Source organism: Leptonotus elevatus, chromosome 7, assembly GCF_054856555.1.
Source record: "Leptonotus elevatus isolate MCC_2025b chromosome 7, RoL_Lele_1.0, whole genome shotgun sequence".
In the NCBI taxonomy this organism is placed as follows: domain Eukaryota; kingdom Metazoa; phylum Chordata; class Actinopteri; order Syngnathiformes; family Syngnathidae; genus Leptonotus; species Leptonotus elevatus.
The window spans coordinates 17,950,784-17,977,381 of NC_141245.1; the positions used below are offsets into that span (position 1 = coordinate 17,950,784).

A 26,598-nucleotide genomic window follows, 5' to 3' on the forward strand; every position below is an offset into this window, starting at 1 on the left:
TTAAGTCTTATTCCAGTTTATTGCAATCCGTTACCTTCATGGCAAAGAAGCAAAAAAGATTCCATATCAAATGTAACCTGATGTTGCAGTTTCTCCACTTAAAAATACACTTGTGCTTATAGAATATAGACATTATTATATTCAGTTTCCTCACATTAGAAAGCACCCGGTTAGGAGGAGAAGGGCAAAAAGCAGAACTTGTTAGCTGGTATACATGCATGGAAGAAGTTGTACAATACTTTGTAAACAAGTCCATGTTGACTTTTCAACGATGACGGCTCTGATTTCCTGTGTTTAATATCAACACCCACACACACGCAAGCGGTCAAAGACACAAGGTCATTTACTATCGCACGTCAATCATTTCTCACCGCATATAATAGTTATTGCTGCTGGTAAAAAAAAAAAAAAGAGAGAGAAAAGTCATCACTTTCATCAGCTTGTTCCAGTTTTAAATGTTCTTTAGAACTTTTTTTTTTTTTTTTTTTAACGGCTCTATCATCGCAGTTAAAGTATAAAACAGCTCAATTCTTTCGAGTGTGCTTGTGTTAACCCAACTGGAGTGCAGCTTGAAAAGAGGCACGGCACGCTTTGATCGTTGGCTTTCTTGAAGATGCATAGTGCAGCAAGTTCCAAACAAACATGGTTGCTGCATGTATTTTAGATCCGTGAAGGGGTAAGTGGGAAGGGGGGGGGGGGGGACTCACATTCAGGGTAGAAAACAAATTAGCTGGAATGGTCTTTCTTTTAAAAAGGTAGGCACTGAAACTGTACAAAAGGTAAGCAAGCGGGTGATATAAAGGCCAGAAAAATTAAATACATTTATATTTACACTAGTCGTTGAGTTGACACGGTTGACTAACCAGTGTTTTAGTGTTGCTGTGTGTTTAAATGCAAACAGTAAAATGAGGCAGCGAGGCGGTAAGTATCCCCAGGAGGGAGTCGACGACATGAAGAACAAGGCTGGAATCCACTTAGCCATAAAAGTCTTATCTTGCTTAAGTGGCTTGAGTCCGCAACCTGCACTTTTTTTTCCAGTTTCCTCATCCACAAGTCTTGAACGTCTCCTCCAGCTCAGGACGCTTGCGGCAGCATGGAGGCGAAAATGTCTATGAGGTTGTCCAGCCCCCACAAGTAGCCGTCCTCCTGGTTGCCCTCCACCCAGGGGGTCCGGTGGCTCAAGGTCCTGTGGGGGGGCAGGGGTACCGTCTTGCCGAAGTCGATCATCCACACGCGGGCCTTCCCCGAGGCGTCGTGCACAAACAGTAGCGAGCTGCCCACCACCTGCAAGATCACGGGGGACAAAAGTACTCAAACTCTGGACAGACAATTGAGGAATGCAAGACTGTGGTAAAAGTAGAAGCGCTAATTCAACTCCTAAAATAAGTTAAGACTGAAACGAAAGGGGGAAAATTGCATTTTTTTAAAAACCAAGAGCTAGCTATCTAGCTAGCAATGGCCTATAATGCTATCAAAATGTGTTAGTCTTATGTTGTAAATATATGTGCAACACTTAATCGCTAAATAATCGATTATCTAATTAATCAATAATTAAAAAATTTTTTTTTTAACTGTCTAAATGCTCCAAAAGCAGTAAACATTTTACCGATTTCAGTAGTCCTCCATGAAACCGGACAAATTATCTCGAAAACAATTGCTTTTACTTTGGAAAACAATGATCAACATTTTTGCCAGTATTCCTCACATTCTAGATGAAACTAGTAACTGAATCACAGTTACTTAATAATATATATTTGAAATACTGTAATGTTTTGTTTTTGAAAAAAAGTGATGGAAATTTTTACTTTTTTTCTATCTGATTAATGGAAAAATAATAGGCAAATTAATCGATCACTGAAATAATTGTTAGTTGCAGCCCAAGTAAAGCACATTTTCTGTGTTTTTTCTGATTTGAGCACAAACAAAAATGATTATTATTATTATTTTTTAATTAAAGTTTGGGATGGAACTGATTAACGTGTTTTACATTCATTTCAATGAGCAAAGACGATTTGCAAGCATTTTGCGTTATGAGCAAAATAGGAAAAAAAGAACCAGTAAAGCAAATCTTTGTGTTTTTTCTGATTAGAGCACAAACTTAAAAAAACTAAAACAAAGTTTGGGATGGAACGGATTCATGTGTTTTACATTCATTTCAATGAGCAAAGATGATTTGCAAGCATTTTATGTTATAAACATGCCTACAGAATAAATTATACCTGTACCACTGTTAATAATCTACTTAAATACAGTACTTGTCCTTCATTACCACTCTACACTGCGGACATGGAAGCAACTCAGGGTAAAAATCACCAAATCTCAAAACTCAGCAAACAGGTTTGTTCAGGATTTTGTGTGTGTGTTACCTCGTGCGTCCTAAAGAAATGAGACTGTTCCAGCACCGACCGCAGCTCTTCCAAACGCTGCAGGTACAGCTTCTAAACCAATGGAAGGAGAAAAAGAAGAAAAGCCTCAAAATAGAGTTTGACTGACAGCCATGTTTCAGTGGAACAGCTCAAGTCCAACGCTCCAAAAGTGGTAACATTTAGAAACTTGGAGTAAAAACATTAACACAACATCAACACAACCCAAAAGTAAAAACTAAACTTGGAAGTTCAAACTTTCATTTTGTGTCATGCAAGCAAAGAATGTAATTTGCTTTTTCCTTGGCTTTTTCTAAGAAAAGCACTGGGAATGGCAAACAGGAAAAGAGGAAATGAAACATACTGCAACATAAGGGTGGCTGAGATATGAAGTAACAACAATGAGGGGGGGGGGGTGTTAAAAACAGGAAGCACTTAACTCCTAAACAATTACAAATTCGGGGGAGAAAATGGCAAAAACAATTACTGTGTAAAATACAAATAAAAAGTAAAAAAAAAATAAAAAAAAATGATGCAGATGCAGGGAAAAGGACAGGAAAAAAGTTTCAAAGTGCGTCGCTAAACAGCCAATGACAAGAAATGTGCACCTCTATTGGTCGACAAAAACTCAACAAAAAAAAAAAACGTAACACATTTTACTTTTACGTGAGGGACCAGACAAAGCATGGCTCGAAGGACCCCAATGATGCATACAAACTTTGGATTTTCGTTTCCCTTGCCCGGACGCGGGTCACCGGGGCCCCCCTCTGGAGCTAGGCCTGGAGGTGGGGCTCGAAGACGAGCGTCTGGTGGCCGGGCCTACACCCATGGGGCCCGGCCGGGCACAGCCCGAAAAGGCAACGTGGGTCCCCCCTCCCATGGGCTCACCACCGGTGGAAGGGGCCAAAGGGGTCGGGTGCGCAGTGAGCTGGGTGGCAGCCAAAGGCGGGGGCCTTGGCGGTCCGACCCTCGGCTACTGAAGCTAGTTCTGGGGACATGGAATGTCACCTCTCTGACAGGGAAGGAGCCCGAGCTGATGTGCGAGGCTGAGAAGTTCCGACTAGATATAGTCGGACTCACCTCCACACACGGCTTGGGTTCTGGTACCAATCCTCTCGAGAGGGGCTGGACCCTCTTCCACTCTGGAGTTGCCCACGGTGAGAGGCGCAGAGCAGGTGTGGGCATACTCCTTGCCCCCCGGCTGGGCGCCTGTGCGTTGGGGTTTACCCCGGTGAACGAGAGGGTAGCCTCCCTCCGCCTACGGGTGGGGGGACGGGTCCTGACTGTTGTTTGTGCTTATGCACCGAACAACAGCTCAGAGTACCCACCCTTTCTGGAGTCCTTGGAGGGTGTGCTGGAGAGCGCTCCCCCCGGGGACTCCCTCGTTCGGCTGGGGGACTTCAACGCTCACGTGGGTAATGATAGTGAGACCTGGAGGGGCGTGATTGGGAGGAACGGCCCCCCCAATCGAAACCCGAGCGGTGTTTTGTTGTTGGACTTCTGTGCTCGTCACGGACTGACCACAACGAACACCATGTTCAAGCACAAGGGTGTCCACATGTGCACTTGGCACCAGGACACCCTAGGCCGCAGTTCGATGATCGACTTTGTAGTCGTGTCATCGGATTTGCGGCCGTATGTGTTGGACACTCGGGTTAAGAGAGGGGCGGAGCTGTCAACTGATCACCACCTGGTGGTGTGTTGGCTCCGATGGCGGGGTAAGATGCTGGTCCGACCAGGCAGGCCCAAACGTATTGTGAGGGTCTGCTGGGAACGTCTGGCAGAATCCCCTGTCAGAAAGAGTTTCAACGCCCACCTCCGGCAGAGCTTCTCCGTTGTCCCGGGGGAGGCGGGGGACGTTGAGTCCGAATGGACCATGTTCCGTGCTTCCATTGTTGAAGCGGCCGATCGGAGCTGTGGCCGTAAGGTGGTTGGTGCCTGTCGGGGCGGCAATCCTCGAACCCGCTGGTGGACACCAGCGGTAAGGGATGCCGTCAAGCTGAAGAAGGAGTCCTATTGGGCCTTTTTGGCCTGTGGGACTCCGGAGGCTGCTGACAGGTACCGGCTGGCCAAGCGGAATGCGGCTTCGGTGGTCGCTGAGGCAAAAACTCGGACATGGGAGGAGTTCGGTGAGGCCATGGAGAACGACTTCCGGACGGCTTCGAGGAAATTCTGGTCCACCATCCGGCGTCTCAGGAGGGGAAAGCAGTGCGCCATTAACATTGTGTATAGTGGAGATGGGGTGCTGTTGACCTCGACTTGGGACATCGTGAATCGGTGGGGAGAATACTTCGAAGACCTCCTCAATTCCACCAACACGCCTTCCTTTGAGGAAGCAGGGTCTGGGGACTCTGAGGTGGGCCCCCCTATCTCTGGGGTCGAAGTCACTGAAGTGGTTGGAAAGCTTCTCGGTGGCAGGGCCTCGGGGGTGGATGAGGTTCGCCCGGAGTTCCTAAAGGCTCTGGATGTAGTGGGGCTGTCGTGGTTGACACGTCTCTACAACATCGCGTGGACATCAGGGACAGTGCCTCTGGATTGGCAGACCGGGGTGGTGGTTCCTCTTTTTAAGAAGGGGGACCGGAGGGTGTGTTCCAACTTTAGAGGGATCACACTCCTCAGCCTCCCAGGTAAGGTCTATTCGGGGGTGCTGCAGAGGAGGATCCGTCGGGAAGTTGAATCTCGGATTCAGGAGGAGCAGTGTGGTTTTCGTCCCGGCCGTGGAACAGTGGACCAGCTCTACACCCTCGGCAGGATCCTTGAGGGTGCGTGGGAGTTCGCCCAACCAGTCCACATGTGTTTTGTGGACTTGGAGAAGGCGTTTGACCGTGTCCCTCGGGGAGTCCTGTGGGGGGTGCTTCGGGAGTATGGGGTACCGGGCCCCCTGATACGGGCTATTCGGTCCCTGTACGACCGATGTCAGAGTTTGGTCCGCATTGCCGGCAGTAAGTCGAATTTGTTTCCTGTGAGGGTCGGACTCCGTCAAGGTTGCCCTTTGTCACCGATTCTGTTCGTAATTTTTATGGACAGAATTTCTAGGCGCAGCCGGAGTGTCGAGGGGGTCCGGTTTGGTGGCCTCAACATCGCATCTCTGCTTTTTGCAGATGATGTGGTGCTGCTGGCTTCTTCAAGCCGTGATCTCCAGCTCTCACTGGAGCGGTTTGCAGCCGAGTGTGAAGCGGTTGGGATGAGGATCAGCACCTCCAAATCCGAGACCATGGTCCTCAGTCGGAAAAGGGTGGAGTGCTCTCTGCGGGTCGGGGATGAGGTCCTGCCCCAAGTGGAGGAGTTCAAGTATCTTGGGGTCTTGTTCACGAGTGAGGGTAGGTTAGAGCGGGAGATCGACAGACGGATCGGTGCAGCGTCTGCAGTGATGCGGACGCTGTATCGGTCCGTTGTGGTGAAGAAGGAGCTGAGCCGAAAGGCAAAGCTCTCGATTTACCGGTCGATCTACGTTCATGTCCTCACCTATGGTCACGAGCTGTGGGTCATGACCGAAAGAACGAGATCCCGGATACAAGCGGCCGAAATGAGTTTCCTCCGCAGGGTGTCCGGGCTCTCCCTTAGAGATAGGGTGAGAAGCTCGGTCATTCGGGAGGGACTCAGCGTCGAGCCGCTACTCCTCCACGTTGAGAGGAACCAGTTGAGGTGGCTGGGGCATCTGGTTCGGATGCCTCCTGGGCGCCTCCCTGGGGAGGTCTTCCGGGCATGTCCTACCGGCAGGAGGCCCCGGGGACGACCCAGGACACGCTGGAGAGACTACGTCTCACGGCTGGCTTGGGAACGCCTTGGGATCCCATCGGAGGAGCTGGCTGAAGTGGCTGAGGAGAGGGAAGTCTGGGCTTCCCTGCTAAAGCTGCTGCCCCCGCGACCCGACCCCGGATAAGCGGAATTGAAGACGGAACGGAACGGAACGGAACATTTTACTTTTGTTCCCGTGTTTTTGCAATATATTTATAAAATTTCCAGCCACCATAAAGGGGCGTGGCCTAAACAAATATATCAACTGGTCTTATAATAGACATACAATACCAATAACAAGCCAACAGGTGACAGTATTGCACTGAAAACACTTTTGGTATTTTGCCATTTAGAAACCCAGGAATGATTAATCGATCATCAAATTAACCGAAGATTACGTTTGATAATTGATTAATTCTTTAGAGAGCTTTTTAAAATTTTAAATTGTCCAAATCCTCAGAATTTCAGCTTCTCAAAAGTAAAAATTCTCAGATTTCGGTAGTCCTCCGTGAAAGCAGACTGATTAGCTTTGTGTTGAATCAAAATAAAACATTTGGCTTTTACTTTGCAATACAGTGATCAAACGTTTTGCCTATTTTCTGACATGTTATGGACCAAACCAATAACGAATCATAATTTATGTTTGTGCATTTTTGGAATAATAAAAAGCGATAGAATTTTTGTTAACAATCCGATTCATCGAATAATCGAAAAAAAAAAAGAAAAGAATAATTGAAACCCACCAGGGTCTGAGTGTTTCCGTCAACAAAGTCCTCCAGGGCCCGCATCACTTGCTCCTTGAGTTTGGTGGTCTTAAAATTGGTGTTGCAGGTGCCGTCAGCTTTCTGCGGAAGAAGAAAAAAAAAGAAAGAAGAGGGCTTTCATTCAATTCATTCCGTACAGGAATTGAATTTGCCATGCAATTGGATGACTGACCTTGATACCCTCAATGCGGAAACCGAGCGTGGCGGTGGAGCTGAGCGTCTCCCTCCACTGCATGTATCTGGGCTTGAGGACGCCCTGCTGGGCCCTCTCCTGTTCGGTGGGGGCCCCGGGGTCCACGGCCACCATCTTGTCGTACATGTCCTTGCGCAAGCGTGGGCGCTCTCTCGCTTTCATCAGCTCCTCCTCCAAATAGGTCCTTGGTGATGGGAGAGAAGTCCACATTTTTTCATATGAATGATGGATTTGATTTTGCATTTCAGTGCTTCCCTATTTAACAAGACAGACATTTGTTGAACAGTTAAACAGAAGTCAACGTTAAACACTTCTTGACAATAATATGTTATATGTGACCTCGCTAGTCTAAACATGACATTCTGATTAATATTTGTGGAATATGAGTCACGCAGCTAAATCCAGCTGTTTGTATCTATCGCATGGGCGGCCATTTTGCCACTTGCTGTTGACATCACAGTTGCTCAGAGTTCAGGCAACGGCCAATCACAGCTCACATGTTTTCTGAAGTTGAGCTGTGATTGGTTGTTACCCGCGACCTGAGCAACTGTGATGTCATTTTCAGTCGACAACAAATGGCAAAATGGCTGCCTTCTGATATAGATAAAAAACTGCTGGATTTTGATGCTTAATCATATTCCACTAACACAATATTAACCAGAATACCGTATGGAGACTAGTGGGGCTGCATGGAACATATTATATCATTTTTGGGGGTTGACTTCCCCACAGAAGTGGTTCAAGTTGGAACTCTGTATTATTTTCTTGGACTAGGCGCCATTTTAAGGTAGCTTTTCTCTTCTTTGAAATGCCAATTTGAACTACTGAAAACAAGTGTCAATGCCACAACAAAATAGTGAAACTGGATCGGTCCAATCATATGACTGAATTCGATTCTCTCCGAACGCGCAAAGGCGGAAGGAAAGCACAAGACCTGGGACGCGGCCCACACGTCGCAAACAGGAAACGTAAACAAAGCTGATGTGTGAAAACCAGGAAGTCGGAAGTCCCGCCTCCTCCATGGCATATACCCCATAGGGCTGTCACTATTATAATAGTTTTAGAATCTATTATTCTATCATTCCATTGATTAATCGAATACAATTTTATTTTGCATTAAAGGGTATTATAAAACCATTTTTTCCTAATCACAGTTTGTTTATTAATGATTTCTGGTTGTTTTTAGTATTGTTTAGTGATTAAAAAAACAACTAAACATAGATTTACTCATTTGCTCTCAAAAAACATATAGAAACGCTCTATTTTAAATATTGCCATGGTCCCAAAAAACGCATGTATACGTTATTTGTTTTTTTTATGCTAGAGCATACAGAAAGCTTTGATGCAGCCTCAGAATTGAAGAGAACTCTTGAAGCAATGGCAATTATTACAACAACGGCCAGCAGAGTATAAGAGATCAACCAGGGCCATGTTGCAAAAAGGCTCTTTTCCCAGTGTTTTCAACAGGTTTGTGAATAATGATAAAACTAAACTATATTCTAATCATTAGCCATTAGCATTATAATCTAATGCTAATTGCTGCAAAACGGAAATGGATACAAATATACTTTTTTTTTCCTAATGAAAGAAGAGACTAATCTTTCTTTCAGTAGGTTCCATGTTTTTATAGCAATGCAACACAATTATCTGTGGGCCCTGCAAAATCTGTCAAAATCCAGTAAAACAACCGGGAGCGAAGGGGGTTGCTTCAGTGAAAAGGGCTGCGAGTGAATGAGTTAGGCAATTTCACTCGAGAGCGATTGATGCCGTATTCGCCAACCTTTCGGAAACTGATTCAGTCATCGTTTCCCCAAAGTAAAAGCAAATGTTTACAAGTGTCACATTTTGATTACACACAGAAGAGAATCAGTCTATGTTGATTACAGACATCAGAGATGAATTACTGTTGACAGACAGAATTTGGGAGTATTTGGACAATTTTAAGTGAAACAAAACGATTATTAAAGTAGTTTTAACAGTTCTTGACAACAATAACGAATATGCAATGGGTCTCTAAAAAATGTAGTTTTTTTAATCTAAACTATGGCAAGAATGCTGAACTTAATATGTGCCTTATATCAAGCCTGATTACAGATAGCGCGACCTTCACACACGCAAATCGGCATCGAGCCGCATTTTCTTCTCACCTGCTGCCCATTTTACAGTCCATGATTGACGGCGAGTCAAAATCCGCCAGCAGGTCGTCCATCAGGTTGTAATCCTGCTCGTCTCGCTGCACCACCCCGTAATAACCGGGCACGTACGGCTGCAGGGTGTCCTTCATCAGCTCCTGGAGACATTGCTGCTCGCACTCGCAGTATCGCTTCAATAGGCGACCGTTCTCACCGGCTTGGAAGTTACCTGAACGAAAGCGAGCGGGATTGACGATTAAAAAAAAAAAGGGGTCGGTGTCGTCGAAGCGGTCACGCATGCGCTTGGCGAACGTACCCGCGTGGCCGGCGAGCTGCACCCACGGGTAGCGCTTCTTGAAGGACACGACGAAGGGCGACCAGTGCACCATGGTCTTCAACTTATGCCACGACTTATTCTGCAAGGCAAACAGAAGGGAGTCATTGTTGATATGTAGTCGCTCTGTCAAGCTTCGCACAGAGCGGACAAAATGTACACACACACACCTTAGTAGACATTGGTCGGACCCTCCCCTTTCAGGCCAAGTACTGACAAAACCCATTCATAAAACATTGACTAAAGCGGGGAGTCGTAAAACAGAGCCGTACTGTCTGAAAGTGTGTTTTATCTGCATGGCAAGGACAGTGTTCACTTGGTGCTTTGACGCAAGCAACAAGTTATTCATTTTGACTCCTGCAGTCCGAGCGAGCATTCTAACCAACAACCTGTGATTTGGAAGCAAGTAGACAAAACAGGAGAGAGAATGTGAAAAGCAAAGACGTGAAAAAGAAAAATAAATATATTTTTTTATAATGATTGCTGCGACGCCTCCACTCCTATCACCGCCGTGTTTACATGCCGGCAATATCTCGGCTCTCCTCGCATGCATTCTTTCCACAGCGGCCTTGTGGAAATTCTGTCACAATAAAACAGTCGCCGCGCGGCAATATCCGCAGCCAGCGTAAACAGCGGCCCTTTGTTGACCTGAAAAACTGGCTGCATTTGACTTGGAGCTCTTCTGTCACTCCAAAGTTGGAATACTGTCAGGCATGTTACACTGAGCCGACGGATTTGATGAATGCAATTCAATTTGTCATACAACTGTAAAAAGAAGATAGCAGCTGATTATAATTATATTTATGTATATGAATGGATATTGGATTCAAATTGAATAAAAAAAGAAACTTGAAATAAAATCAGGAAATTTGTATCAATATTAGGGCTGGGGAAAAAAACGTTTCTGCCTCGAAGCTCCGCCGGAACCATGTTTGGGCCGTTAATTTTATACACACACTTTAATACGCAGAATTGGAATGACGGCTGTGGTCTGATCTTTATTTCTTCTGTTAGTGGACCATTTAGTGGCCGAATGGCAGATGTTATTTGTCTGCTTAAAAATGCTCACTGACTTAGTACTTTTATCAAAGACAATACAGCACATTAAACTTCCCCAAAACACAGGAAAGGAGGTTCTGAACCTCCTAAAAAGCACTTGGCCTGTAATAATTCCAAAATATATCTTGCCATTCACTTTTAGGTGTTAATCACTTAACCAGTAGAGGACAGTCATGCACTAAACATGCCAAGAACAAGACAGGAACAGGAAGTTATTGGCCTCATGTAGCTAACAGCTAGCTGTACCTTTGTTTGGAAGAATAATGGAATAATGTTGAAACATCGTCTCTAAGTGACTTTTAAGACACTATTACATGTGTAATGTAAATATAATGATGTATGTGTGAATTAAATTGTGGTTAGTCTTTGACTTGGTAATCACTAGCGCGCTAATGCTAATCGCGATTGCTAACCGTTTAGCATAGGCATATAAATAATATAATAAAAAAAAATAATAATAATAATATAATAAATTAAGTACTTGTATCCACTTGATTCCATTTACGCCCAACCTTAGTGGATTAACAGAAAAAAAGGGATTGGTGGATAATCGATTTAAAGAAAGATTAGATAGGGACAGCACTAATAATGAAATCTTATCCACTGTACATTTACTGAAAGGGAACCTAATAATCAAAGCAATATCAGATGATGTCATAGCAAAAGTCCCAAACAATTATTGTTATTGTTTGTGACTTTCCAGACAGCTGCTCAGTGTTGGGAAAGATTACACCATGAATAATGAGTGATTCGTAGTCAGCTGTGGATTTCTCCCTCAAATTGTATCCTCGCATTGACCTCGACAACGCACGTCACTGCCCAAGATGCGTCAAACGGCTTGCAGAATGTTTTGCTGAAACGTCTGATTTCCTCTTGTACTTCTGACACAGACTTGCGACTGCAGCTGCAGCACACCTTGTGAAAACCCTTCAATGACCCTTATTTATTTCTCATGACCAGGATTTTCATTTTAACAGTCCGTGGTTGCATTTTAGTGCAAGGTTTCAAAGCATGATTAAATCAACTTTTACATACAATCAACTCTTTTATCTTAAGATTTTAATCTTTGTGCCTGGAGATTTTTGTTTTGGTGTTGGTATAACAATGTTATGTAGGGACAAAGGTCTAAAGCTTGGCCGTAGAAAAATTTAAACGTGAAATATCCTCGTGGGAACCAATTACACGTGTGCTCACACACTGTGGTTCACATGGCAATGATCACACAAATTATGGTGTGGCATTGAGACTCCTAATATCTGTAGAACTCACATGACATCACTATGTTGATAGATGCTCATGGTATTTATAATGGTAGTTCCATGGCCATGCGTTAATTTCTTATGTTTAGGATCACAATAGAATTGGAGTCTATCTTAGCTGTATTTGCGTGAGAGGCAGGGTAAACACAGGACTGGTTGTCAGCCAATGGCAGGGCACATACAGACAAAACCACCACTTAAAAGTCTACAATTAACCTAAAATGTATGTTTTTGGAATGTGGGAGGAAAAGCCTGAGCTGAGATTCGAACCCAGAACCTTTTGACTAAGAGGCGGAGATGCCATTATGCCAACATGCTACATAATAAATGACCCTTTCAAATGCATTTTTCCAGAATCTAACATTTCAGCCTTCTGTCAGAATGCACAATTTTCTTAAGGATTTCAAATAGAGTTCATGGACAAACGCGCGCACACATGCAGCCTCGGGGACAAAACAAAAACACATTCCGCAAATGCTTGTCTTCACCGTCAGTAAAGGGTCTCCACTGGTGGGCCTAAGCAGGGTAGTGTGGCTCCCCCTCGTCCTGGAATCCTCCCCAAACATCTTTTTCTCTCCTTTCCTAGCTCGAGCGCCTTCTGTTGTTCTCCCAGTTCAACATGTGCAGGCTTGTGTTGCTTGCCTCATAATCCTTCTGTCAAATCTTCACCCGGGGCCCCTTTAAGTTCTCTGCGGGTGAATTCCAAATGCTATTGGTGCCGTTCCAATATCAGATCACGTCCTTATACTTTGTCAGGTCTTGATAACGACCAAGCCCGCATTCGTCTTCCTTTTTTTTTTTTTAACCATCTCTCCCGTCTTCTTTGTTCCTCCTCATCCCATAATCCCCCCCCCCCCCCCCCAATGCTGAGCCCCCACGCAGAGCCAATAGCAGCCACGCTGAAGTGGGGGTAGGAAGAGCAGACCCTCCATTCCCTCCCACCATGGTAAATTCCACAGTGGTGTGTAAACCTACAGGAGGAATGTGCGTTGGTGCAAATTGTGTAGCGGAGACAAAGTTGTGCAAATGTTGTTGAGGGTTGAGCGGAGGTTGCAAGAACTGAATGAAATTTTATGTAATGTGCCCTCGAGTGATGGAAAAATGTGCGTGTGCGCCCGCACGCACGCCCGCACTCATACGCCGAACTTGTCAGACGACTGTCACCAGTGAAAGGAGCGCTGTGCACTATGGCAGCCGTTTGCGCAGCATACAAGTGTTTTGTATCAAAACCACATCCCGTTGCCCCACATTGTCCGAGCTGCTCAAATGTGTTGATGGCAGTTTCGCACCGACGACACGACGATGCTCAAGGGCCATGTCTGATTTCAACAATCGGCTGGGTCATTCCTAGAAATATATATATATATATATATATATATTTTTTTTTAAATAAAAGTTCATTTTAATAATGAAATAATTCACTCATTTTGCTATCATGAATTTAATTATAAATTAATGAATTCTTATTCTTGTATACTTCTCAAATAAAATAAAACAATTGTACATTTTTGTATTTGATTATTTACAATAAATCAATTATTTCATTATATAGTTAATTTTAAAAAAATGCATGGCAAATTGGGAAAACAGTTCATTTTAATACAATTATAGTGCACACAAACAATTTGCATTAATCATACTTATATCAAATACATTTTAAATAGTTTTAATGTCGGGGTTTTTTCTGTGTACGAAATTCAGAGGCGGCCACCTCCAGCCTGAGCCACTGATATCGCTCAACACAGCGATCCAGCTGTATTGATTGAGCTTGGTAACAACGCATTTTAACTGCAGTTGCAGTGTTGCGCCATTAAGGGGGCGCTATATCAACAGCAGTTCACCGGAAAGACCTGATGCAACAACCGAAGAACAAACAGCTTCCTTTGATCATGGGGCACACATTCATTTGCTAGTTGTGAGGCGGAGGTGGCGCGCTCCAGCCATCCGCAAAGTCATAAAAACACAGTCTATACAATAAACATAATACTGTTTTACAACAACGCTGAACTGTATTTTAAATTTAATATGTACTAGTGGATGAATTTTTAATTATTGTAGTTTAAAAAATGGCAGAAATTAATGGCATCTTGGTATTCATATAATTTCTCATTTCTAGTCCCTGATCATAAAATGGCTGCAGGAGGGCGGTCGATAATGGTATAGGTCACCGCCGCGAGTACCGATACCTTAGAATAAGAATGGTATTGGCACGGATACGATACGTGTTATCGGTAGTCACCCATCATAGTCGGGATGATACCGGGAAAAACCCTGAATGTCAAATTGTTAATTTTATTAATATTTTTTTTACTTTTATGCAATATGCTTTAAATTATTTTCACACTTGTAAAACTATCAAGAATGTTGAAATTAAAACAATGCCTCTCTAGCTAAAAAGATAAATAAATAAATAAAATGCCATCACTTTGACCATAAAACAAATTTCCATTCCCAGTATTTCCAATGCAAAAAAAACAAATTCTGCTTTAATACACTGCATTCAAATGTAATATTATAGAAAACAATGCTTGCCTTCCAGACTGGCATCCAACTCCTACTCGTTCCTGTCGCCCGCGCTGGAGAGAAGTTTACTCAGCAGCTTACAGTTTGGCTAGTAGCATTGGGAACATGTCATCATTTCAAAAATCACGAAGTTTCGTGCTGCAGCCATGATTGGAACAAGTCGTGGTATAGTCATTTTTTTTTTACCACTACAGACAGACAGGGTTGCTTCCTGTTGCTGCCACAATAAGTAGATGTTCAGCTGTGTTGCCTCGGGGGTCTTTATTTGCTTTTCTAACTCATTTCATGGATTTCAATGCAGCCAGCGGGAAGGAATGCTGAGTTTGCATAACCACATAAACTAAGTGTGGCTGTAAAGTATGCATTTATGTCAAACGTGAAGCATCACATGTATACGAAACATTTTAAGTTTCAGCGCGTGCAATCTTATCTCGGCTTACAACATTTTTCCTCTTGTATTTTGTTCCACTTTGCATGTTGTAACATTCAGTCGGTAAATATTACTTTTACGAACGGCTGAATATACTGTACATACTGTTATAGTTGTACTTAATTATACACGCAAATACATAACCTACACATAACATTCTTGTGCCAGAGAAAGGGTAAATAGCATAGGTGCTAAGTTGAGCTGAAGACATGGAGAAGAAAAAGAAAGAAAAAAAAAGTACCATATATGGCAAAGACGCTGCCTAGCAACCGGCTTCACTTCAATTTTCCATGACACACACGCTCAACTCAAGAGTACGCCGCGGCATCACGCCGATGCCGTGTGTGCGTCTCTGCGTGTGTGAACGCGTTCCTGCAGCCTTCAGAGTGTACCGACTGTAACTGGTTTGACGGCGACGCCGAGGATTTCTTGAGGCTGCTTGCGTCCCGTCACACACACACACCCTCTCTTTCTGGGACGTAAAGTCTTTTTTTTTTCTAAACTTAACTAGGAAGAGGACACAATGTGCCCATTAAGGCCCCGGGCTCTTATCAGAAACTAAACGTGAACACGTCATCCTGTTTGTTACAACAGCTCAAGTGTGCTCAGGTTGCTCATTTCCTGCTTGTGGATGTACTCCAGTAGCCAGTAAATGACAGCGTCCACTTGTTGACTGGAGCCAATGACTGCTGCTCTTACTAAATGCATTCGGATGTGAAGAAATGTACAGCGTTCAAACAAAAGTAGCAGACTTCCCAATGTAAGGTTTCTGTAATCCATAATACACCAATATGTGGAAGTTCTTTAATGAAAGTGGTACAGTATATATATATTTTTTTTAAACAAACTTTTTTTGTGTGTGTGCCATTTTGATTAATTTCTTTGTCAAATTATCATTAGTTGATGACCTGCATCCTTAAAACAGAAAAAAACCCCGATGTGGCTGAATTTTTGCTTGATTATTTCCCAACTGAAAAAAACACTAATTGCAACAACTTTGCTTCCCGTAGAGGTTTATGTCAGTCTGCTGAAATATAACTCGACGCATCACTTGGTGACTGCTGTAGTGCTGCAAGCATATCAATGAATCGACTTTCATCACAAAAAAGTCGACAATGGAAAACCATTTTATCATTCAAGCCCTACAACAAACATGTCAACACAGTGAATGAGCTGTCTAACTCATCTTTCCAAGAATTAAGGACCGCCGAGACAATAAATCAGCTGCCTCTCGTCTAGTGGAAGCCATATTTAGGCGTGATTAAAAGTGACTCAAAATGAGAGGAGGGGATTTGGCTGACCGGCGTCCTACCATGAATGAGGCTCTTTTAAACCTCTTACAGTTGACTGACTCATGACTCATATCTGCCTTTCTTTCTGTTTGCAAAAGAGGAAACTAAAATTCCACACAGAGAATTAACGTTAATAAGTTTATTATTGTCAATGGAAAACAGAAACAGCATAATTATGAATGACTTCTTAATTGCGGGTACTGGGTAGGGCAGACAAGTTTTATCTTTCAACCAGGTGGACATGTTGGAAAGCTGCCTCGAGTCAAGGCATTTAAATTTTTTATTTTTACAGTTAAGTCAAGTGTCATTCCAAGAATTTCTATCTAACCCACCCAAGCGTCCAGACTCAAGAGGAAAATACACATGAACTGTATTTCTTCCTCCTTTTGAATAGATGCCTGAGCCTTTTGTGTCTATGTATGCTCTTCGTGGTGGCTTTTAAAAACAAACGTGAGGTAAACAGCAAGAGTGCCGATTTGCCAAAGCGACTGACAAAACGAGTCAAACGCGTATGAACATTTAAAGCTACAGTATGTAATAAGTGACCACTATGGCATAGAATGCAGTCGGAGCGAGCACGCACACAACCGCAGCTCAGAGACCACACTCTGCGAGCCGACCACCAATTTTTAATTTGCATCCGCAAACGAGCATCTCGAGCGAGTCGGATTTAGTCGGAGCAGCTAACAAGAGCGGCTAGCGGGAGTTAGTCGGAGTCGTAGGTTAGAGCGGCTAGCGGGAGAAGCTAGTATTTAAAAAAAAAAAAAAAGCTAGTAAAAGCTTGGAGAGCCAAGCAGAAGGTGACGAGCGACGGGAGCCCGAATCACGGTATTCAGCAACGACCACGTGCAGGCCCCAGTTGTGGAAGGTAAGCGGCGGTCAACTCATTGGATCGAAAATTAGATGGAAGCACCACCAGGGCTAACTACTAAGGGTGGGAATCTTTGAATGTCTCACGATTCGATTCCGATTTTTGGGTCTGCGATTCGATTTAAAATGGATTTTCGATTAAGAACGCTTTTTGATTAAAAATGATTTCAGCTTCAGTTAATAGATGTGCAAGGAATTGTAATGATCTACTCGAGTCTGACCCGCTAATGCTAATTAGCGCGCTACTCGTGGCACTTTTATCACTCAAAAAAACGGCTGCATGCTGCAAAAAATATATTTTTATTGGAATAACTTGATTGTGACTTTTTCCTTCTTTTCTCTAATGTGGCTACAACATAACAGTGTATTAGACCATGTGGAACCACACTGCCCCTCAGGGGCCAAACCGGGTACAACATGAACAGCGCTCCAAATAAAAAGGCGCACACAGACAAAGGCAAGACAGTATAAAATAATTTAAATAAAATCGATTCTGAATTGTACTAAATGAGAATCGCGATTCCTATGAGAATCGATTTTTTGGCACACCCCTGCTAACTACGTCCATAAAGTTGTTGCTTTGATAAGAATGTTTAAGAGTGTGATGGAAGAAGCTGACACTGAGCAAGCCTCCCCTTTTGTGAGTAGGATAGGCAAGTAGTTTAACAGGGCAGCTGTGAAATAGTGATTAGCATGACTGCCTCACAATTAAGGTAACTGGGTTCGAATCTCAGCTCCGGTCTTCCCGTGTAGAATTAGCATGTTCTTCCCGTGCTTGTGTTTTTAGTTTTTTCTGCGGATATCAGATTTCTTATTCCAAAAAAAATATATGCTTGGGTCAGTGAACGCTCTCGATTGTCCATGCAGTGGGTGTGTGAATGTGAGTATGAACGGTTGCTGGTGTCCTGCAATTGACTGGCGACCAGTCAAAGGTCTATCTCACAACTCTCCCAAAGTAAGCTGTGTTAAATGCACTTCACCCGCAATTGGAAAATTTTAAAAGCATTAACAAATTGGAGGTCTATGAATGGATTGCAGTGTTTCCCACAGATTTGAAACCTACGTGGGCGGGTGGACTCCGATGGAGGGGTGTGGGGCTGGTTCTTAGTCTGTGTTACTGTCTCCTCTAGCCGCAAGATCCACAAGTGAGTGACGGCGAACTAACGTTACATGCGGTATATTTGGTAGCGACACGTTTTTAAAATATATTTTTTTATTACATTTTCTTGAAAACTTCTTGGTTGGCAGCCAGTTTACTTGGGTGGCCCGCCCAAGTATTAACATGCTGTGGGAAACACTGGATTGACGGAAAAGGGTTTGCTGTACTGTCATCTGATTGGGAGACAACAAATGGGTCAGATCAGAGGAACGGAATGCGCCACATTATTATGACGAACGCAATGGCGTGCCATGTGGTGTTACGCCGATGGATGGAGAATTAATTCATCCACCACTGATATTTACTACTGAAGACACTTATATTAAATAACTAAATTCATTCAAATTTAATTCAAAAACAAAACACACGCAAAGCTACTGGAAAGACCAGCACCATTGGCCATATATCGATCATGCAAACAATGCTAATTAGCTATCCCACAGTCAACTGCAATATAATGTAAAGGATCTCCTTGGTTGAAAAGATGTAAAGAACTTTCTTTCCTCATATCAACAGTTGCGCTTGGAGACGAGTAATTAAGGAAGTCATGAAAGTGACATATTTGGTGTGCACTTGTTTAATTAGCGTGACATATGAGCTTTTATTTCCACAACCAACACGAGAACTTTTTTTTCCCCCCAGATGAGCTTCTGCAACACCTGTGCAAGTTTCTACGGAATGCTCAAGTTTGTGCCTGGGCCTAGTATGTATATGTAGTGTGTGTCTAATATTTATGTATGTTTCAATGCAGCCATCCATTTCTACACGACAGTTGAGCTGCCACATATCCTAGATGACTTGGAGTGTGAGGTGAACCTTGTAGTAGACTACCTTGAGAAAGTTTAAGCAGACATTCAAACCTAACCTTCATCACATATGCAAGTCACTACACCAAAATGTGTTGCGCCATGTTTCGATGCAAGTCACAACAAACGTGCAATACAAATAATTCAGCTCAACAAAACCACTTTTAGCATTTGCTTAGACTGAGAAGGCACTAACCGCTGAGCCGTCGTCCGGGCTGCAGAGGGACCGAGTCGGGGACAAGCTGGACTCGATGTCGCTGCCAGTGTAGTCGTCCTCTGACTCCTCGAAGGAAGACGCAGACGACAGGCCGAGTGAAGACGAATTGGACAGCTTCCTTGGAGAGCGCATCAGCGCCGGCGATCCCCCGCAGCCGCTATCCGAGCACGGAGACTCGTCGTCCGGGTGCAGCTCCGATCCCCATCCGGCGCTGAGCTCGGTGCGCAGGCTCAGCCGGGTTGACGACTCCTCGGAGCGGGTGGGACTGGGGTCCCGGGTGATAATGAGTTTCGGTATGGGGCCGCGATAAGGTAAAATCCGGGGGGGCTTGTCAGAGTCACAGTTTGTATCTTCGGGCGGACAGAGGACTGTAATTAAATCACTTGTCATTGTAATGGAATCGTCCGCTTGATTAACACAATCGCCAAACTGCAAGCTTGTCCGCTTAGAGTCCGACTCGTCGGGGCTCAACTCTCCCAACGGTGCCATTACGCGATCGCGGCTGTTTCCCCCCAGTGGCTGATACTCCATGGCCCTCGCCGAGGGGTCCGAGGCATTGTCCTCTCCTTCGGTACTCGTCTCCACGCAGCCCGCAGCGCTTACTTTAGCCCTCCGCCTACACGCAAGTGTCTCCTCGGTTAAACCAACCGTCGTCTCCCGGCTCACATCTCGGGCCGGCGTCGGCGCCTCCAACAATCCAGCCGCGGCAACTCGCTGCTCCTCGGCCGCCGATACGGCCTCGTCCCTGGGTAACTTTCCCTCTCGACGCTCGTGACGGGCTGCTGGCTCGCCCGCTTCGCTTCCGCTGCTCGGCTCCGATCGCGTCAGGCTGGAGTCTCGCTTTCGCCTTCCCAAACACAACAGCGCTTGCCTTTTCATCGGGTTCCCGTTTATCCGGATAGTAAGACGACTTCTCCCGCTTTTTGGTCTATGAGTATCGAGACGCTGTGCAGCCTCGCCTGCTTTCCATGTTGCTGTGCCGGGGTTGGTGGTTGAATGCGAGGAAACCGAGCGAGTTTGGCCCATCTCACTCGCCGTAGAAGAGAAGAACTCCAAAGACACTCCTTTTGGCTGTTAAGTAGTAGTATGATGATGATGATGATGATGATGATGATGATGATGATGATGATGATGATGATGATGATGATGATGATGATGATGATGATGATGATGATGATGATGATTTAAAAAAAAAGGAAAAAAAAAGAAAGAAGAAATCTAATGCAGCATGACTCTTAACAATCATACACAGTGCTCGAACCATTAGTCATACAGTGTGTAGTCCTGGAAAATCTTACATTGTTCCGTCCTTCAGTTTCAGTCGTTTTGCTTCATTAGACTGCTCACATCTGTGGGAGCAAAGAGACTCTTGTTCACAGTCATGACGTGCATAAGCAAATGACAATTCACTTTGGCAGGGGGAGCTCAATTTACGACCGAGTTTCGGAACGTCCCATTATGCAAACCCAAGTAATGAATTAACAATAACAGTTAAAAAAAATGATGGAAAAAGCTTCTCGGTCAGAGATTCTCAAGTCGTGCCACCTACAAATACTTTTGCTCTTCAAGCACCACCGTTTAAAGAGCAACTCGAAACCATATCAACTTCTTTTTTTTTGCTGATAAACTGTATATGACAATTCGAATTATTATAATATTTTCATCTCATTCTTGCTGATGTCAATGTTTGTGTAACACTTAAGTGATTATAACGTTACTTTCATTAGTAAACTAAATCATTTAACCAGTTCATGCAAACATTTGAAATTTAATGTTTGTGGCGTTTTTAATCATGTCCTTGATATTATTAAGAATTGATGTTCCATAATTAATCAACTTCGGATTGAAGGGAATCGAATCAAATCGGAAAAATAATTGAAATCAAATCGATTGAGGAAATTACAATCGATACCCAGCCCTGGTTTCTACTAATGCTGTCTACGTGACTCAGTCATTATTTTTGACATTTTAGTGTATGTTTGTTGAAAGCTTGAACTTTGAGCAAAAAAAAAACCCGTCTGTATGCCTTCTTCAATTTTGGGATGAACACATTGTAGGATTTGTGAACTTCTTTATATCGATTTTCAGGTTAGTGATTTATTAGCATAGCATTTGGTCAGTTTATTTAGCATACCTTTGAACGCCGTTTTCAAATATTAAGTGAGGGGTGGAGCAAGAGTCTGGTTGGGAGTGAGTTGCACTTTAAATAGAAGAACACATAAAAGTTAAATAAACAATTACAAATGTTTAATAAATAAATGCAAAACTACTTAACTGTAGTTGGGCATTGATTTGTTTACATACCACTAGATAGAGCCCAAGTATGACACTGTTACTTTTGTAGGATATAATTATAAAGCATTCCGTCATTCAGTCAGATGAAAAAAATGGTGAGAACTGCCGTAGATGAGTTTCTCTTCTTGTGCTGCGTGATGACCAAAGATGTACTCGGCTCAAAATTCGGCCCAGGAATTTCAGACGCTACTCAAAATTCTGACGCTCAGGGTTCGAATCAGACATGAGTTTTACCCAGTCATTCTGAATTCCTCTCACACTTCCAAGACATTCATGCAAGGTTCACTGAAGGCTAAATTGTCCATAGGTGTGTGAATGTGTGAATGCACATCTTTGTGTTCCTTGCAATTGTCTGCCAACCAGGCCAGGGTGTATCCCGCCCTGCTGTAGTTGGCTCCGGAGTGCATTTTCCACCCAATTAACTACAATTCACTCGTGGAAATTCAAATGATCAAATAAGGCAAACCTTGCCTAATTTTGATGCATGCCAAGACTTTGAGAAGTTCCACCAAACGTAACACTGCCCTCCTGTGTCTGAACACAACCTCTGAGAAACTCACCTATATTTGAGCATGCACTCCTGATTATAAAACAATAGATAAAAAGAAAGACCTTATGAATCACGACAGGCACGCCTGCAATTATAAGAGCAGCAATAATCGGTGAGCAAATGCATTCCTCCCTGAAAGGGAACTGGATAAACAACTGTTTGTCACTTTGATGAGAGAATACAATGACAATTATTGAATCAACTAACACCCATAGTCAAGTAAAAAGTAGCAGTCACATAGAGCCATGTTTGATATAAAAATCAACTAAATAACAGATAATAGAATTAAATTATAAAGAAGTATTAAGGCCACATTAGGAGGGAAAGACAAAGAGAAGACAAAGGACTATTGTAATAAAGTGGTAAGAATAAAGTCAGTTTATATTGAATGAGAAAAAACGTCCTCGTCTTAACATATTTAGAATCATAATATGACTTCATTCTCATAACGTTACAACCTTTTTTTCCTCTAACAAAAGCTTTACTCATGTTTAAGAAAATAGTAACTTCATTCTCAAAATATGACAATTTTTATTTTTATTTTGTAACATTAAGACTTAATTGTTGTAAATTCATACTTTTTTTCCTAATGTCATGATAAGGTGTGCGTGGGAGAGGGTGAAAACAAATTTGGGGAAAAACGGCAGGGAGACAGGAATGGAGCGCTATGTGAGGAACTTTATTATGTAGAGACAGATGATTGGACGAAGACTGGACGGGATGTGAGAAGACGGGTCGCTAAATAACTGGACAGGGCGGGATGGGACTGGTCGCCATATAGCTTGGATGGAAAACACACGCACGACTTCCACACATAACCATGAGAACGACAATGCTTCCACACAGACTGGACAAAGACAACAGACCAAGGCCCGGTCCAGACGGAACCAAAGACGGCTTTGGTCCTCAAACAAATCTCGTACACACTGAAGCATTTCAAGACTTGCGTATGTTCAAAAGAAGACGCTGAGGACGTTTAACGGTTGTAATGTATATGCCAAGCCTGGAGTGGCGCTGTAGTGCTGCCACAGGGAGTTAACGGAACGCGAAGAAGACGGAAACTTAAAAAAAAAACACTTTATTGCAATCTACAGAACAAACATGGCTTTGCATGTATCAAAACAACATGAAAAAGATAAACACTTGTTGAACGTGGGAATAAAGAAGCAAAATATTTTCCTGCAAAAGCATAAGCAAGCTAAGGAGGCTTGCGCAAAACCGCTACGACACGGCTATCCGCCATTGTTGTTGACAGACTGACGGTTTGTGCGCAGACACTCGAGAATTGGCGCACAAGTCATCAATCTGCGACAATGTGTCGTCATCGAGCTGCGACCATTACGTCATCGCTGGAGGAGTATCCTGCATATGGTGTCCAGACGGACGCGCACGGGGCCCGTTTTGAAATCTTTCCACTCTGGAGCCCGGTTTCAAAAGTGATCGGTTTCAAGCTCCGAAACTGCGCCGTCTTGTGGACGAACGGTCTAAACGGTAAGAAACTTGTGAGGATACATTGAAACTAGCTTTCATTTGGACGGGGCCTAAATACACCAACACTAATGAGACACACCTGGGGAACACAATCGGCAGAGGGCACTGATTGGTCACACACACTGAGAAGGGAAGAGACACACAGGTGGACGTGATCAGACATAACGAGACAGGGGAAGAACTCAGGAACACATGACAAACACCAATCACAAACAAACCTCAACTCTTACAAAACCGAAACATGACAAATACGACTATTGCATAACATGACTTTTACCCCACATTACTTCATTCTCATGTTATAGTATGAGGGGAAAATACACCATGATTTTTCCCAGAATAACTGTAAAATTCAAACTTTTCATATAACTTTGCTCTTGCAATATTACGACCTTGTTTTTTTCTCTCCTAACTTTGCAACTTTATCTTAAACAAATGTTTCCAGAATATTAATTAATTCTCGTAACATTATGACTTTTTTTCTTCTTCTTCTTCTTCTTCTTCTTTTTTTATTAAATAGGAGCTATCACAAATGAATATTTTTACAATTGATTATCCTATCAATTATTCCATTACTTGGGTATGAGTGATCCTTGAGGGACGGACATTTTTGTTGCCAGAAGAGTGCGTCCGTCAGCAACAAATGTCCCTGCGGAAACACAGATGGGGCCACACAATGGTTCCAGGCATTGAAAATATAGTTTTAAAATGATCAATTATAGTTTCAAGGCATGATTTTGTGTCAAGATATTTGTGTGGTCGACTTAACCACATTATCTGATTTCTTTCCCCAGCTCTAACTTCATTAATTTCAAAGACGTCTGGGAAAATTTGAAACACTAACAGGATTGTGCTCACTTCCCTGTCATGCACTGTGACACAGCAGTCACCCTGCAGTCAGGAAGGAATGTTCACACAGCGGAATCAAGACAGGAACAATGACAATGGAAACAACAGCTCACTGCGAATGAAACACAAATATATGCACATACGCACATTCTTATGTCAAGATTAAAAATATTCCACACAAAAAAAATGACTCATGATGAGTTGGCTAATAAGAGGGGATGGGTCCTAAATGTGACTTAGACAGACAGTCTAGTTATGCATATTTTATAGGAAGTTTTCGTTATATATAAAAATAGAGTGTGACAAGTTGTCAGGTCAGTTGGGGGGGGGGGGGGGGGGGCTCATATACAGGAAGATACGATCATAGTTTGGAAAGTATTAGAGTACAGTTCAGTTCAATACTGTTTTTTTCATTTTTTACTTCTCTATTCTTAATCCAAGTATTAATGTTCAAAATGTGCATAATATTGCAGTGGTGAATATTATTTTCTAGAAATAAAATGTATTTTCTATTTTAAAATTGTATTAAATGAACACTTGGGCCCATGATGTTACCACTTTTTAATGTTGGTCATTATGGTGGTGCTTAAATAAATAAATACATATGCTAAAATTACAACTTCACCCTTGAAAAATTAAGGATTTTACACTCATGAATGTATGACTTAAGACTTAATAATGAAATTTTCCATAGGTCAACCACATCACTCCCATTCTGTCATCTGTGCACTGGCTCTCTTCATTTTAAGAATTCAGTACAAAATTTATAGTTCTCCATACTTAGTGGATCTGTTGTCATTATACTACCCTGTTAGATCACTGCGGTCTGCCGACTCCCTTTTATTTATTGTAGAAAATATCAGTTTAGTTACATTCAACCTTAAGTCACAGCAGCCAACGTGAGTGATGTCATGCACACTGAGATCACAATTTCAGCTACTTGGCAACTTCATACTGGTCAGTGGAGACTTGTCAAGTTCATTTCTCTCATCACGTTGGACTAGGAAATTTGAGGGGATTCAACTATAGAACCTCCAGTACAAATGTGTAATCCATGACAGTATACACAGACTACACTAACACGGCTACTGGCATAACAGCAGGCGGCCAACATGAGCACTGTGAGTCCCTCACACAAAATCAAACACGAAAGGTGAGGCATCCTTGCATTCCAGCTGCCGTAGGTATTAAAAACAAAATACGTTCAAAACACATTTGTTTAGGCAGGCATTCCAGTTGAACTTGATGGTTTGGATTTGTTGTTTTTCCCTTGTATAAACTGTCAAATGTATACGACTCACCATGTGACTCATTTCTGTGAGACGTACTATTTAAGTAAAGTGTCCTATTGTCCTTATTTATAAAAACGTGGTCATTATTGTACAACTTCTTGTAAAATTATGACTCATGTGACAAAATAAGGCTAACATGGTGACAACTAATTCGTTGTGCCGCACATAAGAAAGATTTGAAACTATTTTAAATATAGCAATTATTTAGGTAGGATTTAGCCGCCTGAAAAGTATTTTTCCGTGTGCGCAATAGGGTTCACTTTTGGAATCAAACTACTTAAATAAATAAACTTATCAATACTGTAATACATTAACATGCGTCTCTATTATTTTCAGCAATTTTATTCACACGTCAAATGGTATCCCACTTTCGTTACAATTTAAAGACGCACAAGGATCAACCCAAAGAACCAGTAAGAACGCGTGCGTGAAAGTTAAACGGACAAACTTACCGGAGTTCTTGTTCTCGTGTACGAGAGGCCGATGAGGTTGGCAGCGTTTAAAAGTCGCCTGATGGCGTTCCACTGGACACAAGCATGTACAAGAATCCGCAGTGCGTCCCTCTTTTAATCTGCTGTTTTTGCGGTTAATGAGAAAGAGGAAACGCCAATAACATAGAAGCTCGTTTTCTAGTTAAAAGTGCTTCAAATCAAGTTAGCTTAACCAAACACAAAATGATACATAAAAAAAAATACTAATAATAACACTAACATGCAAACTACGAAATCCCGGAGCGTTTTTAGGTACCTTAAAAAAAAAATTAAACGCGGCGACTAAATGGCAAAACTAGCAAATGATACATTTCTGGTCACGTGATTTAAAGCGTGCCGCCTTCGAAATGCTCACGAGTCTTTCGCAGATTAAAATGTATTTTTTTTGTTTAAAAACATGTTTAAAACACTCGTTAGCACTTATTGTTAATAATCACACATAATTGATTTCAATACAATATATTTAAACATTTATTTTAAAAGTTTAAAAT

At 42.7% G+C, this 26,598-nt stretch overlaps 1 protein-coding gene across 1 annotated transcript; it reads right to left on the reverse strand.

Annotated features, from left to right (window-relative positions):
• On the reverse strand, positions 1–26,403 carry itpkcb (inositol-trisphosphate 3-kinase Cb). The gene is made up of 9 exons (XM_086080789.1): positions 26,069–26,403; positions 20,438–20,488; positions 19,119–20,210; positions 9,507–9,606; positions 9,206–9,419; positions 7,038–7,242; positions 6,845–6,946; positions 2,367–2,438; positions 1–1,284 (listed from the first exon to the last, which is right to left on the reverse strand). Exons 3-9 carry the CDS (start codon positions 20,163–20,165, stop codon positions 1,075–1,077), a joined length of 1,950 nt encoding a protein of 649 aa, XP_085936915.1. The 5' UTR covers positions 20,166–20,210; positions 20,438–20,488; positions 26,069–26,403; the 3' UTR covers positions 1–1,074.
• Between the last annotated feature and the right edge of the window lie 195 nt (positions 26,404–26,598).